At 42.9% G+C, this 16,341-nt stretch overlaps 1 protein-coding gene and 1 long non-coding RNA gene across 2 annotated transcripts in view; one reads left to right on the forward strand and one right to left on the reverse strand.

Annotated features, from left to right (window-relative positions):
• The window catches only part of LOC146643934 (uncharacterized), a 99,141-nt gene that overhangs the window by 15,258 nt on the left and 67,542 nt on the right, over positions 1-16,341 (reverse strand). The gene's annotated exons all lie outside the window — the stretch shown is intronic.
• Positions 453-16,341, forward strand: part of gabbr2 (gamma-aminobutyric acid (GABA) B receptor, 2) — a 208,791-nt gene continuing 192,902 nt past the window's right edge. Inside the window, exon 1 of the mRNA XM_085396781.1 lies at positions 453-1,518. Coding sequence (XP_085252907.1) covers positions 1,204-1,518 — 315 coding nt within the window. The 5' untranslated portion in view covers positions 453-1,203. The remainder of the gene's footprint in view (positions 1,519-16,341) is intronic.

Below are 16,341 nucleotides of genomic sequence, written 5' to 3' on the forward strand. Positions count from 1 at the left end.
AATAATAATAATAATAATAATTCCTCTCACATCCATCCATCCATCCATCCCAGATTCTGTATGTGTTGTTTGTTTAACAGTGGTTTCCAGACTGACGCCATCATATCACGAGGTTCGGCATTCCTAATGAGTAACTAAAAATACAAGAATTACTTTTGATGTCACTTGTGACAGTACAATTCACAGCTACGAGCCTCCACATGCATACACCTCATAGGTTTTAACTGGCCTGCTCCATGCATGTCTGACATGTGGCCTGTCTCTTAGATGTAATAGCCCAGTAAAACACCCTCGGCTGTCAGGCCTCCGACGAGTCTGTCCTGCATAAAACCTATGCAGCCTTCCCACCACGCTGCTGTATATCCGTCTCACCCTCCTCCCCTTCCCTTTCTCGTTTCCTCTCCTCCTCCACATTCAGTGCTCCCTCTTGCGCGTACGGTGAGCAGCAGCAGCGGCAGCAGCAAAGGCTTCAGCGCTTCTCTGACGCACCATCGGAGAGGAGATTCACAGTCCCACAGGCTGTCAACGCAGACGCTCTCGACATCTCCTCCCCAGACCTCTGCGGTCAAGCTTTCAGCATCAGCCTTGTTTGTTTTTAGTCTTTTCCCCCCATCTCCCTCCCTTATCTTGACATTTGTCCGCCTGAGCGCCGTATTTGGTGGGGATGCCCACAGTTGGCATCTCTTGGCTGGGAATTTACTTCGGAGTTGATTTTGTATCTGCAAGAACTGTCAACACGAGTGATTAATTTGTATCCCGAAATTGCCAGATTTTTTTTAAATTATTTTTTTAGGGGGGGAGGGGGGGCATCCTTCAGAACATTTTTTGTTCTTTATACAAGTGGTTCAGATTAAAGGTGAAAAGGGGGGGGTTGTAGAATGAGAGGGTTGTTTGGACAGGAGATCGTTTGGATGACGGACACCGAGAGGCAGTAGCTCTCCCTCTGCAAAGCGAATCTCTGCGCCCTTGGAATATTCTCACAGAGGCACGGTTACACAGTAGAAATATTTTCTCAGTTTGAAGTCGTAATCCACGGGACGAGTTTGCCCACTGCAGGGGCTGCTGCGGCTTTTGCGTCTGTTCTGTTTTGAATTCATATCTCCTTGACGGACGGGCGCGTGAGGATCCCGGACGAGCCCGAATTTGCAATGCCCGAGCAGTGAGGGCACGGTGGGATTTCATTTGGTCACCCTGTACAGTAGCATGGCTCCAGCCCGGAGGGACTGCAGCGGCTGGGAGATGTTCCTCCCGACGGGATGTCTGCTCCTCTCTGTTTTGCTATTTCACCCTGCTCTAACCAAGGTGTGCAACGACCGCACCAAACACGGACAGGACAACAGCTGGTTCACCAGGGACGGGGAAAACTTGCCCATAATGGTTCTTATGCCCATGAACGAGTCGGCCCTGATGAGCAGCATCAGCCAAGGAATCGAGCCGGCGGTTCAGCTGGCCATCCAACACATAAGGGAGTCCGGGAAGTACTCGTTCTCACTCATCACCAAAATATACGACACCGAGGTAAACATGCAGACTAAATCTGCTCACTAAGCTGCCGCCGGCTGGCTCGGGCGTGCTTGAAACATTTGTATATGGCTTGTATGTGTGTATTTGCCTATGTGGGGGCGCGCGCGCGAACAGTCAGCTTGTGCACGTGTGTATGGCGCGCGCATTGCCCCGCAGAGCTCCACCGAGTGTCCCTCCAAAGGGGTTCTGTTATGCTTGGCATCTGCGAAGCCTCGTTGTTTTTGGCGAAGGTGTTTTTTTCTTCTTCAGTGCGCAAAAGTCAACTGTAGGTGTGCCCCCCCCCCCCCACACACACACACACACACTCACGAACATGATGTACGTGTCTGCCTCGTCCTCCTCATTTTAGCTGCTGTCGCTGGTAGTTGATAGGGCATTTAAAATGCAAGGTGCCATCACAAGGCTCTGCTTTATCTGGGTACTCTAGAGGCACACTTTTCAATGCTTTAATGGTTACTGCAATCTCTGCTATTCGCCATCACCAACCAGTGATTTAACGTTTTTTATTTTAAATTTTTTTAAAATCACAGCATCCGATCTTTGTTTCTGCAGTGGCCACTTTATAAGCGGGCTTTCAGTCATGAATCAGTGTAGCTTTCTAACGATTAAAGGGGCTGGTTCTCCTCGTGCCTGAAGATGGCGGTAATTGGTTGTACGATTTCTCCTGAATCCTGGCACCCTTGAAAAGAGCAGAACATCACAGTGTTCAAGCTCCAAATTAAGATCAATTTATTTGATAACGCTAACAACTCCAGCTGAAGTCCTCTTGAAGTTGCCAAAAGTGTAGACAATAGCTTGTTCTCCATAATCTATTTACACTTCAGTTATTTGACTCAACAGTATAGTGGTCCTTTAGGCTTAAGTAACGTCTATGCTTTTGAGCGCACACTGTGCAGCTGAGGGGTTTAATTTACCATCAACCTGCTTCCTTGATAGTTTGTCAAATTTCTATGAATTTCAGCGAGACAAGTAGAGGTTGAATGAACTGCAACTCTATTCATCTGTTTTATAGGTCGAGCCAGATCTGTTTTATTGTGCCACCTGTCCCGCTGCCTTAGAAATCAGCAGGTTTTCCTTACCGTGTGGGCACAGGTGTGTCCATGTGAAAGAGCACGCGCATCTCTGTTGACAGGGGTAAGCCCTCAGAGGCGCATGTGCTCAGACCTTGGGATTAATGTGCTGTTATGAGAGTTATGATTTTTCTCCTTCTATTCCCCTGGAGAGAAAGATGAGCTGGAAGCAAGAGGTCAGTGGGCCAGCCTGACACATGCTTGCTGGAAATGTCTGGTAGTGATGCCAGCTTTCTAATACTGGGAAGGCATGAGAACATTTTTATTTGATCACTTTGTGGCCAAAGGCTAAACTCCATTGCTCTATAAAAACCCAATGGCATTTCAGGGTGGTTTTCCCAGATGGGGCAAATGAAACTCCCAAGTTCTGGTCATGTTTTTGAAAACGACTAAGTAAGACTATTAGATGCCAGCAGTGAAACTTCTGTATTATTCTTTTAACAGCAGATCTCATAAATGCGTTGTTAAGCTGCTAACAGACTGCAGGCATCCTTGGTTGTAAAAACTAGGAAAAAATAAAATTAAAAAAGAGAGAAAAAGAATGTCCTCCAAATAGCTTATAGTATATTTACATGTGGAATCATGTGGCTCAGGACGCTGTGGTTAAAGTAAACAAGAGGCCAAGTGCAAATTGAAGCATATCACCGCTACTGAATATTCTTATTGTATGTTTGCAGAAAATAAAGAAACTGAGACTTTGGGGAAAATATGATTCCACTAACATCTGAAGATATAAGATGCTATTATTGTTTGTGAACACTTGTTTGTGTCTGAACAATAATAAGCATGTACAGCTAGAGAAGACCTTTGCCTGGGAGGGGGATATCACTGTAGTGCTGATTATATTGCTTTCACCCGCTGACTCACTTATAGGACCAATAATGTGACATCCGTGATGGTTGTGCTATTGCCTATATATGCGTTTTCATTGTACATTTCTTGCAATATCATTTTTAACTTACACACAAAGGAATGACCTAAACACACACTCACAAACAAAGGGATGGACCCAACTTTCCACCAAGCACATGCTTGTCAGAAAATAATACATGCATGAGTGCGTTTGTTGCAGCTAGCAGCAGGCCAAGTGTGTGCCTGCGTTGTGCTTGTACACATGTGTCTGTGTTTGTGTGGGCACTGGGATTTAGCCCTGCAGATGTAAGTAATCAGTCACCGAGCACAGGCTCTTTATCCCTTTATCCCCTGTCAGTGGAGCCATGGGTTAACTGAGCAGGCCTGGTCCATCCTTGTGCAGTGTGGGGCTGGGTGGTGGTGGTGTAGATGACAGTGAGGCACTCAGGAGCTGTCCTGCAGTAAAAGGCCGCAGAGTTGAGGCTGGTGAGCTAGTGTTTGGTGGATTGAAGAGGCAGCTAATGGAAGTAGAGCAGATATTCTGCCTTGGTGGTTTCAAATTAGTCTGATCAGACTGACAACCAACTCTTGAGATGTTTCAGCAGCACAGACAATTCAGCAGGCTGAGACAATTTCACATGAAAATACAGCCTTACTTAAAAAAAACAAAAAAACAGAGCATTTGAGGTAGAAAAGAAGCAGGATGGATTATATCAACTAGAAGGCTTAGCGGTGGAGCAGGAGTTGGTCCTTTACTGCAGCTAGATGTGTGAGTGTGGATTTTTAGTGTAACCATGGACTGATACTGTAACTCTGCAGGCTTAGAGGATCAAAGCTTTGGAGAGGACAGGAGGCACTGGAAGAGGATGGAAGGGAGACTTTGGGCAATGAAAGGGTTCTAGGCTAAGCTACGCTAGTTCACCGGCTTATAGGATGAGTGACAGGCCCTTGAGAGGGGCCACTCAGGGAAATATCCCATTTTAGCAGAACGGTGATGGAAAGTTTTTGAATTGCAGTGACAACTTTTATTCAGCTTGAATCGTATGAGACAAAAAGCTATAAAATCAACAAGGCAAAGGTTAATACCGTGAAAATTCTAAGTGAAGCGTTGTGAATTTGAAATAATTCATTCATACACACTTAGAACTCTAGGGTAATCGCTGGACTTTGATACCTATATTCTTACAGCGAAGAGTGAACTCATCAGTAGAAACACAACGACAACGAGTTTGTTGCAGTTTGAGATGCGCATCTTGACTGTGTCCAGTGCACCGCATACAGTATACAGCTATTTCTGTTCTGCTAGAAGTGACCTATGTTTAGAGACGCCGCACACAGCTGCAGTATAAGCCGCTTCCCCTTTTCTTCTCAGAGGGCTAAATGCGACATGTCACATTTAAGCTTGTGATGGTGAGCCCGAAACCACAGTACAGTAGTCTTGTCCACGGGATGCTGAGCACCCCCACCCCCCGCTTAGTGTGTGTAAGGCATTCTGTCATTTTGTCACAAGAAGTTACGTTTTCAGTGAAAAGCCATTTTCATAATGGAGGTTACTGTTCTGCTAAGCATAGGTCTTGAGTCAAAGCGAGCTGGTTCAATGCTGATACTCTTGGTGGGGTTGAGGAAAATTTGTTTTAGCAACAGCTCTTTGTTTGTTTTGTTGGCCATTTATTTTTGTAGTTATTTGGGGGGAGAGCCTCTTAGAGTACCATCCAATGAACTTACTGTTTCACACGCTGAACTCAGCTTTAAGATTCTTTGTATAATAACCTTACACATACAAATGAAGTTCCACCTTTAAAAGTCTTGTATTTTCAAAAGGGGTCTGATGTATGCCATGTGTTATTTAAATGTGTGACACCTGCAGCATTTAGTGCCAAAGTGGTGACCTGGGAGGGTCAGCAAAGATTGCCTGTCACCATTCCTGGGAGAGGGTGAATGTTCAGCGTGAGCAGGGAAAAGCAGCATGTGGCAGTTCTGGCGCTCTCTGGGCATATAGAAAGTGCTGAGTGTGGTTGTATTCACTGACCCGACACAGATAGTGGGGATCAATGCGCAGCGGCCCTTCTCATAGAACGAACAGGATCTCAGGGGAGAATCAGAGAGTGAGGCGAGAGGGAAAGAGATGCGTAGGGCTGTTAGATGGAGATCCTGAAATAGGATTATATCATCTTCTGTGCAGGAAGAGGAAATGGCCAGCCTCTTAATTCATATTGGATCCTAATGTAATGCTGTTTGCATTGTTTCTGTCAGGCAAGTACTTTAATGGCTATTTGGGGAAAAAAAGAAAAAAGAAAAAAAGAGAGAAAGCAATTACTGCATGTAATGAGGTATGCATAATAGATCCGTAACAGGCTCCAAAGATCTTGTGTTACGTATATCCCCTCAGAAATTGATCACAGTGTTTTCTTTATTTGAATGTTTTCACACTGTGATTTAACAAAATGAAAGAAGCATGGGTCACAGTTTAATAAATATGCCAAATCTGAGCATTAATTGCTGACCTTTGTCTGAGTCAGCCTGCCAGTGGCCTGGAGGGCTTGAGCGAGACAAATAGCAAATGTGAACTTTCTTGATGAAAGGCTCTTTACGCGCCCCGAAGCTGGCTTTACAACAGATATTGTGACACACAAGTACACACAGAATATTTCGCATAAATGAAACACACAAACAGGCATGCAGCGCATTCACGCCTACATATGGTCACGGCTGTTGTCGATTGGCACCCCTGCAGCACTGCCTGAGGTCAGGATATTGTAGTCACTTGAGCAGTTAGACATGAAGTGTTGTTCATCTCCGGAAAAAGGAAAATGGACCCGCATGCGCTGACCCAATCAGGCTAATCACGTGAGAGGCAGCGGCGTAATTCCATTGTAAAAGCACTCTAAGCAAGTCCTGTTGGTTGCTTGCAAAGCAATCAGAATGTGTGTTTGCACTTGAGTGCTGCTGGAGGTTGGGGAAAGGATGGGAAATAGTCTGTGCACTGGATGTGTGGGTGGAGGTACTTATGTATATCTCTGTGGTTGGTGAACGTGATTGACCGAATGGTGATGGACTGAATCACCCCGCGCTGATATTGTTAAAATCGGGCAATTACACTGGAGCCTTCGACTGAAATAGAACACAGCAAAACTGCTGCTGTTAAAGGCATCAGGCATCACATTGTTAAAAGTATATTCTTGTTAATTTAGATCTTTATTAGCACACTGAAATAGAACATATAGAGCCAAGTAGCCTATTTTTAGTCCAAGATTGTTGATGTTGTAGTCAGTGGACTGTGCTGTAGTGTGTGCAATCATTTTGGTGTTCCATAAATGGGCATATGCGAGTATATATCAGTGCAAGCACTTGGGTAACCGTCTTTACCAAAAACACTAAACCCCAATAATGATCTGTCGCTATATCTAAATATACTCTAGCATTGTGTGTCACCTTAAACAATGAATCCAGCATCTAAATCTGCATACGTCGCTCTGACTTCACTGCATCTTAATTACAGCCAGTCGGAGCAGTGGTGTAGTAAAAGCGTTAATGAATTCAGCTCGTGATAATCAATTAGTTTTCAAATTAATTTGTCATTGTCAAATTTTAATCTTCCTTTCTTTATGCCTTCCTATTGTGCTTTCACAGCAGATGCTATGATGAGACATCTGTTGGCATGCCCCCCTTACTCATCTTTTTCTTTCTTTCTTCAATGACTCTACTGTCATTGAGATGCACAATGACTCCAAAAGGTGGCAAACCAGGCATCTGGTTGCCATTAACATTAAACAAACAATTTCAGTACAAACCGTACAGCTGAATGACGGACACCCAGGAGGTAGAAAATGGGTGGGAGGATCAATGGGGAGGTGGGAGAGGCAGAAAATAGTGACTTGAGGAGGACGAGTTAAGGGAGATATAGCGTGAGGCGGCTAAACGGGAGAAAAAATACAAGTTTAAAAAGCTGGGAAATGGATGAAAATCTCTCATCTTTATTCAGTGCTGCTGAAAACACTGACAAGATGGCTGCTGCCATGTTGAGCACAACACTACGTCAGTCTGTCTGGCTGCCTCTGCTGGTGCATCTATAAAGTTGCCACTGATCACCAGCCAAGCCATTTGCGCAGGCAATTAGCACAGCAAATGTTTATCTGCTACTGTACTGCAAACTGTTTAAAAAGTCACTCTTAGCTCCCAAATGTGGCGTGTGCACGATGGTTTCTGCACTTTTTAGGTTTCCAAATAATACTTAAGATATTCTAATCTATTTATTGATCCTGTTTTCTGCAAACAAGACCTCTAAAGAGGACCAGGAAAATATGTGTTTGCGTGCTTATGGTTACCAACCCCAAGAGAGGTTTCTTGCTGCGGCACGTCTGGAGAATTTCCATCACTAAACGGCCTCGTATGTATGCAAGGGTGACACACATAAAATTCCTTCTCTTGTAATTATTTCGTCTTTAACCCCCCCAAAAAGCAGACCGTGACCAAGGTCCTACTACTGCAGATGACCTTTTTAAATAATGACTTGTGTTCTGCCCAATATCGCCCTTGTCAGCTGTTATTATGCCTCAATCCTGCAAATTTTCCATCCCTCACTCCATCACTGTCCGCTTCTCTCACTCCTCATCAATCCTCCACCCCCTCACGTACGCACACATACTCACAGACATCGCATTCACCTCCCTGTCTTTCTCCCGTGAGTGGACAGAAATGAAAGGATTACCGTGGAATGGGTGTGCTGTTGTCATTAGAGATTGGACAAATACTCTGTGCATGTCCCTGTCTGTCGCTCTCTCAAGGGGACCCAGCAAAGAGCAATAAGCAGAGAGAGTCTGTCCTTTCTGCTCCTGTAATTACATTAAAGCTCGTGTAATTCTTGGCCAAAAAGCCAACAAAATATTGCCTGCGTCTTGGGAGGAGATGCACGCATGTGGGTACACAGTCGTGTGACCTGGCCTAAAGTATGCCCGCCATGAGAAAGTGACTTCATACAGGTGGACGTTTTCAGCCACTTCACGCCAAAGAATAATAGCCTTTCTTGCTTAATCGCCATCTACACTTGCAGATAGTCTTGCAGGCTTTCTCTATCATGGCTGCACATACACACACACACACACACACACACACTAGACTTGATCAGCTACTGCTGTTGCACTAACAAAGATAATATAAAAACATGTTATTGCAAGAAAATGTGTATTACTTGCTGATAACCCAGCACACTTGACCAGTTAAGAGGGCAGGACTATGTACTATGAAGCAAGTTCGACTTGGCTTTGCGTTAGCTAGCTCAACAAAACATAAAACCTAATAACAGATATTTTCTGCTTCGGGCTCTCACATAAAAGGGGGCATTTGAATCATGTTCCATACAAATTAAGCTGATAGTCCATTAAAAAGGAACAGGTCATGGACAGTTATAAAGGATCTGAACCCCCCCCCCCCTCACAAAAAACAAAAACAGTAATTCGTGTGCTGCAGATAAAGCAAGAGAGCAACGCAGTGGAAGATTATCAGTCTCGTTAAATAAGTTAATATATTGATTTTACCAGTGCACTCTCGGTGCTGGTGTTTATTTCTAACGTGATAGCTGCACATTAGAGCTCTGAAACATTAAACTGGATCCATTTAAACATTATCTCTCAAGAAGTGCATTTAGGTCTGATACTGTCATGAAGTCAATATTAAAAACATTTTGTTTTGTTTTTTTGCCAAATCAAAGTAAAATTGATCTTATTGATTTACCACACCCTTGTTACTAATGCATGGCTCAACAGGTTGGCATACTGGATATAAGCTATTCTCTCAGCTGAGAATCTCTGTTACTGTTGGAGTCTATTATCAAAAGATAAGAGAAAATGTGGCACTTTTAGACCCTTGAAAACCAAAAGTTTCAACATAACCTGTTAACATAATGTTAACATAAGAGCACAACTTGCCAAAGAGAAAGAAGAGCTGCCCATGTGACATTGAATTGTCTGACTTTATGCTCAGCACACCTTGTTAAACCATCAATCTCTCTTCGTAACACAGCCCAAAGATCCAGTGCAGTTTGGTCAAAACGCTTTGCTCAAATGGCGTTTTAATACCATCTGTTTCCACACAATATGATTATTTATCCACGTGATACCATCATGAAACATATTAGTGAGTAATTGTTGTTCTCCAATGGTTCACATAGCTTTTCTCGCAATGTTCCAGTAGAACACAGCAGTGGAGCCTATAATGGAAGCCTACTACTGTTGAAAAGCAATTAAAGAATGCCATTAAACTATTAAACAATAATGTGAATACTGAACTCTATGATGTATACATTGTATACATGATGTATACATGATGACTCTGGAGAACAAATTATGGTAATATACAGGAGACTAGGAGAATTTTCGCATCAAATTTTTAAAGTGGTTGTGAGCAATAGTTCTCTAGTCTTTCTGGAGGTCTTTCAAGAACTTTGAATGCCCTTCAAGAAGCCTGGAAGACTATTCCTGAAGACTACTTGAAGAAATAACAAAGTGTTTTGTCGTATATACTGTAATTCCATTTATGATTGTACATTTTAAGTTTTTTTCCTCTATTTTCCTAGCAAAATATAAATAAACGAGGGCTGCCTTAAGACTTTTGCACAGTATTGTATATTAGCTTTTTGAACAATATATCATGCTTCCATTTCTTTTGTGTGCAGTTTATATTTTGTGGCCATCAAACATTGTGGTTTGGCATGTTTTTCTTGTAATTGATATAATTACATTTTGACTTATTACATGTGCTGAAAATGAGCACTGAAAATGTAACCGTCAGGATTTGTTTCAGGTAGCGGACTCCAGCGTGCATCCACGTGCCACACTGCACATCTCTGCTCGGCAGTCTCTGATACACATCAGACCTTTGTCCATTTGCCGTCCGCACATGGTGGATACTATTTCCCCATCCGCGATTACTGGGCCCTGTTAGCGAAAAGCAGTTGGTGAGCCCATTGTGAGCCAAGAGCGATAACAACAGACAGTAGAATCACAGATGTAACCTGCACACACACACACACACACACACACACACACACACACACACACACACACACACACACACACACACACACACACACACACACACACACACACACACACACGCACCCAGCCACTCTGCCTAAGTGCCCATGCACAGTAGCAATGGTATACACATCTGTCATGCCCATCCAAAGCAGGCAATCATGTCGTATGCGATCACAAAAGGCTGTGCAATGATGATAAGAGATTATTTCCAACCAGGCTCTATCTGCTGTGACTCAGTCCTAATCTTTGTGCATGTATATGTTTCTGCGTGTGCGTGTGTGTGCACATATGTGTGTCATCATGGATGGATAGTTTGATAAATGAATAGCAAAACAGATTACATTGTTCTTTCTTATGTTGTATCAGTGGAATTGTGTTTTTTCAGAGCGTTTTGCTTTAAGCATTTCCATTTGGCAAACAAACCCCAATGCACAGCCTCTCTCACACACACACACACACACACACACACACACACACACACACACACACACACACACACACACACACACACACACACACACAGAGCATACCGTTACTCACACCATTGCACACTGCCGCTACACTGCAAAAGTTGCTCTTGGCTGCTCTACATGTTGCAATGAAAAAAAAAAGTTAATACATTGCTAAACAAACCATGTTACAGGCAATAGAGCAGGGACTGAGGCTGTAAAGGGCAGTTAGTGTTACAGAGCTTGTTGCTGATAGATCGGGATCGGGGCCCTGGTTGGACTGACCTGCAGTTGCCCGTCTGACTAATGAACTGCTACTGTAAGCCAGGAGCCTTTTATTACCCTTTTTATAGAGAGAAGAGGAGCGGCAGTGTATGTTTTTACCAGTCGGCTCATTCCTTTGCACAAATGAACATACACGTGCAACAAACCTAAGCCCAGAACTGTTGATCACTCAGGCTTTATAAAGAGCCTAAAATAAACCACAGACGCGATCTGTTGGGAAATGTTGTCTCAAACTGAACCTTGCAGGAACATCTTCGAGTCAAGTGTTTGTTCAGGTTTTGTGTACTCACATCGATCACGACAGAATGTGTGTGATTAGGTGTTAAGCAGCAACCTAATGCTTCATAACGTAAAAGGATAGTGAAAGTGATTTTTAGTGATGAAGCTGAGAGCCACAGATGTCGGCTTTTTAGCATTCAATCCCAAATGCTTAGATGTACTTTGGACCAAATCTACATGGTGATTAAACCGAATAGATGCAGGCAAATATTTGACCAATGATCAAGGGATAGAAACACTAGTATCCTTGCCATCTTAGAGTTTCCTGTGATGCTCACGTCGATCAGCAGTCTGTCTGGACCGATGGATTGTCGACTTGAGCAAATGTCTTCGGATATGCAGGATGCAAACGAGCGCCTTTTTGACGTCTTGCAAATAAATTGCAATCTCAAGAATCAAAAGGACCCCACAGTATGCTCTGGAGGATTCAGTCTGTACTTCAAGAAGTGCACTTGAAGAAGATGAGTGCAATCATGAAATGCACTTTCTGACCTAGATTATGTGTAAATCATCCTCTGAACACTGAACATATTCTGAATCCTTACACTAAAGTATAAGCGTAAGCATTTGAAAGCCCTTTAGATATTAATATATGTATATGGATAATATTAATTCATACCCACACATTAAAAAAAAGCTGGATGAACAACAACTAATGCATCGACAGTTTCAGCAGATTTTTTCACATCATTTCTAAAGACCTTAAATAACACATTGATAAGCAGGATTTAAAAATACTTTTAGAAAGTTTAAACATCTAAATATATTTCTATGTTTTTAAAAGTAAAATCAGGAAATGGTAATTGACATGTTTAATATAGACTGAGCGGATATACATAGTATAATCTAATAAGCCTCATCTCAGACGGTCTTATCTGGTGATAACACTATTTTCCTGATTAGATGCTCTCACTTCCATGCTGATTTCATGCCTCCATCCAAATGCAGACCAGTCTTTGCCAGAAAGCAGCTCTTCTGTTCGTGTGTATTGATTTCATGGCTAAAAACAGGGTGATGGCAGAACGCCTGTTCCATTCTTCCTATTGGGAAACATCCAAGAACAACTGCTGCCACCCTTTTTGCTACGACTTAAAAACGGGCAGCTTGTTGGCAGTATGAATTCACCTACACCTTTTCTTTCATTCATTATATACCATCAGCTAAATCGCATTTTAAGTAGTCCTTTAAATGTGTCCTATTTTCATTTGATATCTGACAGGACATTTTTCAATAGTATTTCATAGCCGCAGTGAAACGCCTTAGAAATGAACTCCTGGGGTTTTCACCAATGCTGCCATAGAACTGGCCTTGTCAGCCATCTTTTATTAAACCCTTCAATTATGTTTGAAATTGTAAAGAAAATGATCATCTTGGGTGAACATCACTAACGATAATCACTCAGCTATATACTGTAAAGCAATTAAATCCCCAAGGTATACAATAAATCGAAGTGCTGAAGTGACATAAAAGTAAAAGTTCATTCTGGGAGGAAACTGGCGTTTTACAGTGCAAGAATCTCCCTGTCATGTATCATTCCTGCGTTTCCTGCTGTGATGGTTATTTGGCTTTCAGAACCATTTATTGCCTTAGATTGATGTGGCCAATGAACAGGGATAGCTGGTTAGGCTGATGACACCCCAAGCTGTGAGAAGTAAGGATGTCTATCACGTTAATTCAATAGAAAGCAGTTGGATAGTGAGTGAGATTTCATTATTCCAAGTAAAGGATATAATTCAAGGCAAAGCGCAACAAGCTGCCTGTTCGGTCAACTGTGACATTCTTGGAGTTGCAGTAGTTTTTACAGTGTAAAATTTGCAAACCAAACAATCCAAATGCTAATTTTAAAGGTCCTCTCCATGCCAGGGGCTCTAGTTCCATTTTGCAGACTCTTTAAAAGGAAAAACCAACTCATGTCCACACTGAGCTACAGTTCATGTTGCACTAATTACTACCCTTATTAGTATTCTAGTGGAACATCAGCAATTAAAATAACCATTAAAACCAGAAGGATCTCCTGCAGCGAGGCTTAAAAGAGGAAAACAGGAACATGTAACATGTATGTTTTATTAGTTGTTTCCAATGTTCAGCACACAAATGGGTAAAAGGTGTAATATGTCTTTCGAACGTATGTAAATTATGTTGAAACGGGGCATCGTGTAGGGGAAGCGCTCTGCACATGCCATGCGTTTGTTCGTGAGGTTGGTAAACCTGCTAACTGCATATACCGCAGAGGTAGAGGTGGACGTGATCACAGCTGATGCACGTCGTCTGCTCTACATAATGTTGGAGCTTTGATCATACAACCTCACACTTAGTCCGCAAACAAAGGCGCACGGACCCGAAAGGATGAGTGTGTGCTCGAGTTTTTGTGCGCTCGTTGACAATCTCTGAATTTTACAAAAAGCAAGGCACACTATCCAGAGGTTGTGCGCATGAATATTTAAAGGTGGCATGCTAAACAACTCTCCGGTGCTGACCTGTTGCTGCGTGTATTCTTATTGAATAAGTAAACGTGCCTCATATTTACAACATCACTGCTTTTATGATGCATGAATCAGAATTATACATGGTCCCCGGTGGTTGTTGGCAGCCTCCCTCTACATAAATATTATCTGTGTGCCCCGACTCTGTGCTGCTCTGTTGACTTGCTCTTACACACAAGGGAGCTTCTATTGATTTCTAGAAGGCCTTCATGCTGACTTCTTAAGCTAACAGGAATCGCATTTTCAAAAATGGGCCTTCCACTGCTTTTTTTGTTCAAAACGCCTCCTTCTGTGCGTGTTTCCTCAAGTACGCCGCTATTTAACTTTACTTAACTTTAGCCAGTGGATTTTCCTGTTATTCGCTCTAGTTTTGTGGAAGAGGCTTTTATGTGTCACATTTTAAATTTCTTGTCGCAAAGTGAACAAAAAGTGGACTTAGAGTGTAAATAAAAGAAGGCACACTGTAATGACAGTATTGCTATTGTTTAATAGTTGTACTTTAATGTTAAAAAACAAGTGTTAAAAGGGTTAGACCTAGGTTTTTATAATGTTATTATATTGAAATATGCCTGCATACTCTTTTCAAGCTGTCAATGACGTTGCATCGAAGAGGGAATCAGCGTTAGCCCGGCTGTTCCTCGAGGCAGAGTGTGTGACAACGGTGGCAAAAGGACTGCGGGTTCGCGACCATATCTTTCTTTCTTTTTTTGATGGAGGGCAATGGTAAATGCCAACGATGTCTGAAAAAGAAAGGTCTTCTAATCTCTGATGGTACATGGAATAAGCTGTGACAGATGGAAAAAAGCATTGCCAGCCACAATTTATGGAGGCGAAGCTGAGAGGAACAGAGTTAATACTAGGAGAAAAGAAGGTGGCAACATGGAGAGAGGCAAAGCAAGGCATGACTGGAAGCAGAACTACTAATTTGAAGTGTAGCACTGTGCCAATAAGCTAGTGGTACTATGATTATCAGGTGTGCAGTAAATTTGGCAATCGAGCTTCCGGTAAAGATTCAAAATGAGGTGTATTTGATGCTTAATTTTCTGGTGATTAAATGCAAAAGTAAAAATACATGCAAAAACAAAACAAGGAAAGGAAAGGAAGAAAAACAAGGCTAAAAACATCAAAGAAAAACCCCAAAATAATGAGAAAAATTGCAAATCTGGAGAAGATTTTACCACCTGTAGCTCCCAAATCACTGTGGATTTACAGCTCTTCAGTCTGAACATATTAGAAGAGAAAGTTTTGGGTGAAGTCATGTTGCATGTCACAGCTTTCTCCCACCACAACAAAGGCAGACCAAGAATAATGTTAGCGCCTATTTAATCAATTTATTCATGAGGGTAATTGAAATATTAACACGGCAGGCTCGACACCTGAGACCGAATGTCTTCAATGCTCAGATCCTGCTCGACTCACTGAGGAAATTATGTTTTATTTACACACGTGACACCATCCCTTGGACTGTTTGAAATTTGATTTATATAAGATATCAGTTGTTAAAGCGATCTAAATAATTTAAAGCCTGAGTAATGGTGAAAACACAATCTCAAGTGAAGAAGAAGAAGAGGAGGATATGGTGGGGTAATAAGCACAAAGAGCACAGGTGAGGAGAGGAGAGAAGATGTGATGTGAAGACGGTTTAGAGAAAAGAGGATTTTGGGGAGAGGAGGATGGTAGCTTAGTCAGAAATGAGCGACAGCTGGATGTGACTGGTATGAACACAACCTGGCATGTTTACCCCTTTCTAACGCCACGAGAGCAGCGCCGGAACAAGGCAGTGAAAATCAGACAGAGGCACAACACTTTTGCATCTGAGAACAGTTTGATGCGAACACACCTAGCCTTCTCTTTTCAGGCACATGGCTTTAGGTTCTCCAACATTTCAGCATCCGTGTGTCATTTTGGGAGTTAATTGCACTGATATGCGTCTGTGCGTGTGGTGTGCACGGTTGTCTGTGCCTCTAAGGTAGTCATTTGGGGTTGCTGGCTGGGGAGCGAAAAGAAACAAGACAAGTGTGTGGAGCTTGTTGAGGGGTGTTCTCAGACAGGCGTGGGGAGGGGGGCAGGCCTGCAGAGGATTGGGGTGGAGGGTGGGGGAGCTCGGAGGCCATGTGCTGCTACTGTCACATGTCGCGCTTGGCACTGTAATGGGCGAGCGGTAGGCGGGCGAGGAAAACACCACCTACAGGGACTGTGGGCGTGGGGGCTGGATGAGCAGGATGGCTGCAAAGCTGGCGTTTATTCCTCAGGCTTTATCAGAGGGAAAAAATGAAACGCGGGGAGATGGATCTGCCACTAACAATTATAGTAGTAGCACTCTCTGCCTGTGCGTGCCAGAGAGAGAGAGAGAGAGATGTATTCC

Source organism: Rhamphochromis longiceps, linkage group LG22 (genome assembly GCF_057381845.1).
Source record: "Rhamphochromis longiceps isolate RC_006_pf linkage group LG22, R_longiceps_female_GT1.1, whole genome shotgun sequence".
NCBI lineage: Eukaryota > Metazoa > Chordata > Actinopteri > Cichliformes > Cichlidae > Rhamphochromis > Rhamphochromis longiceps.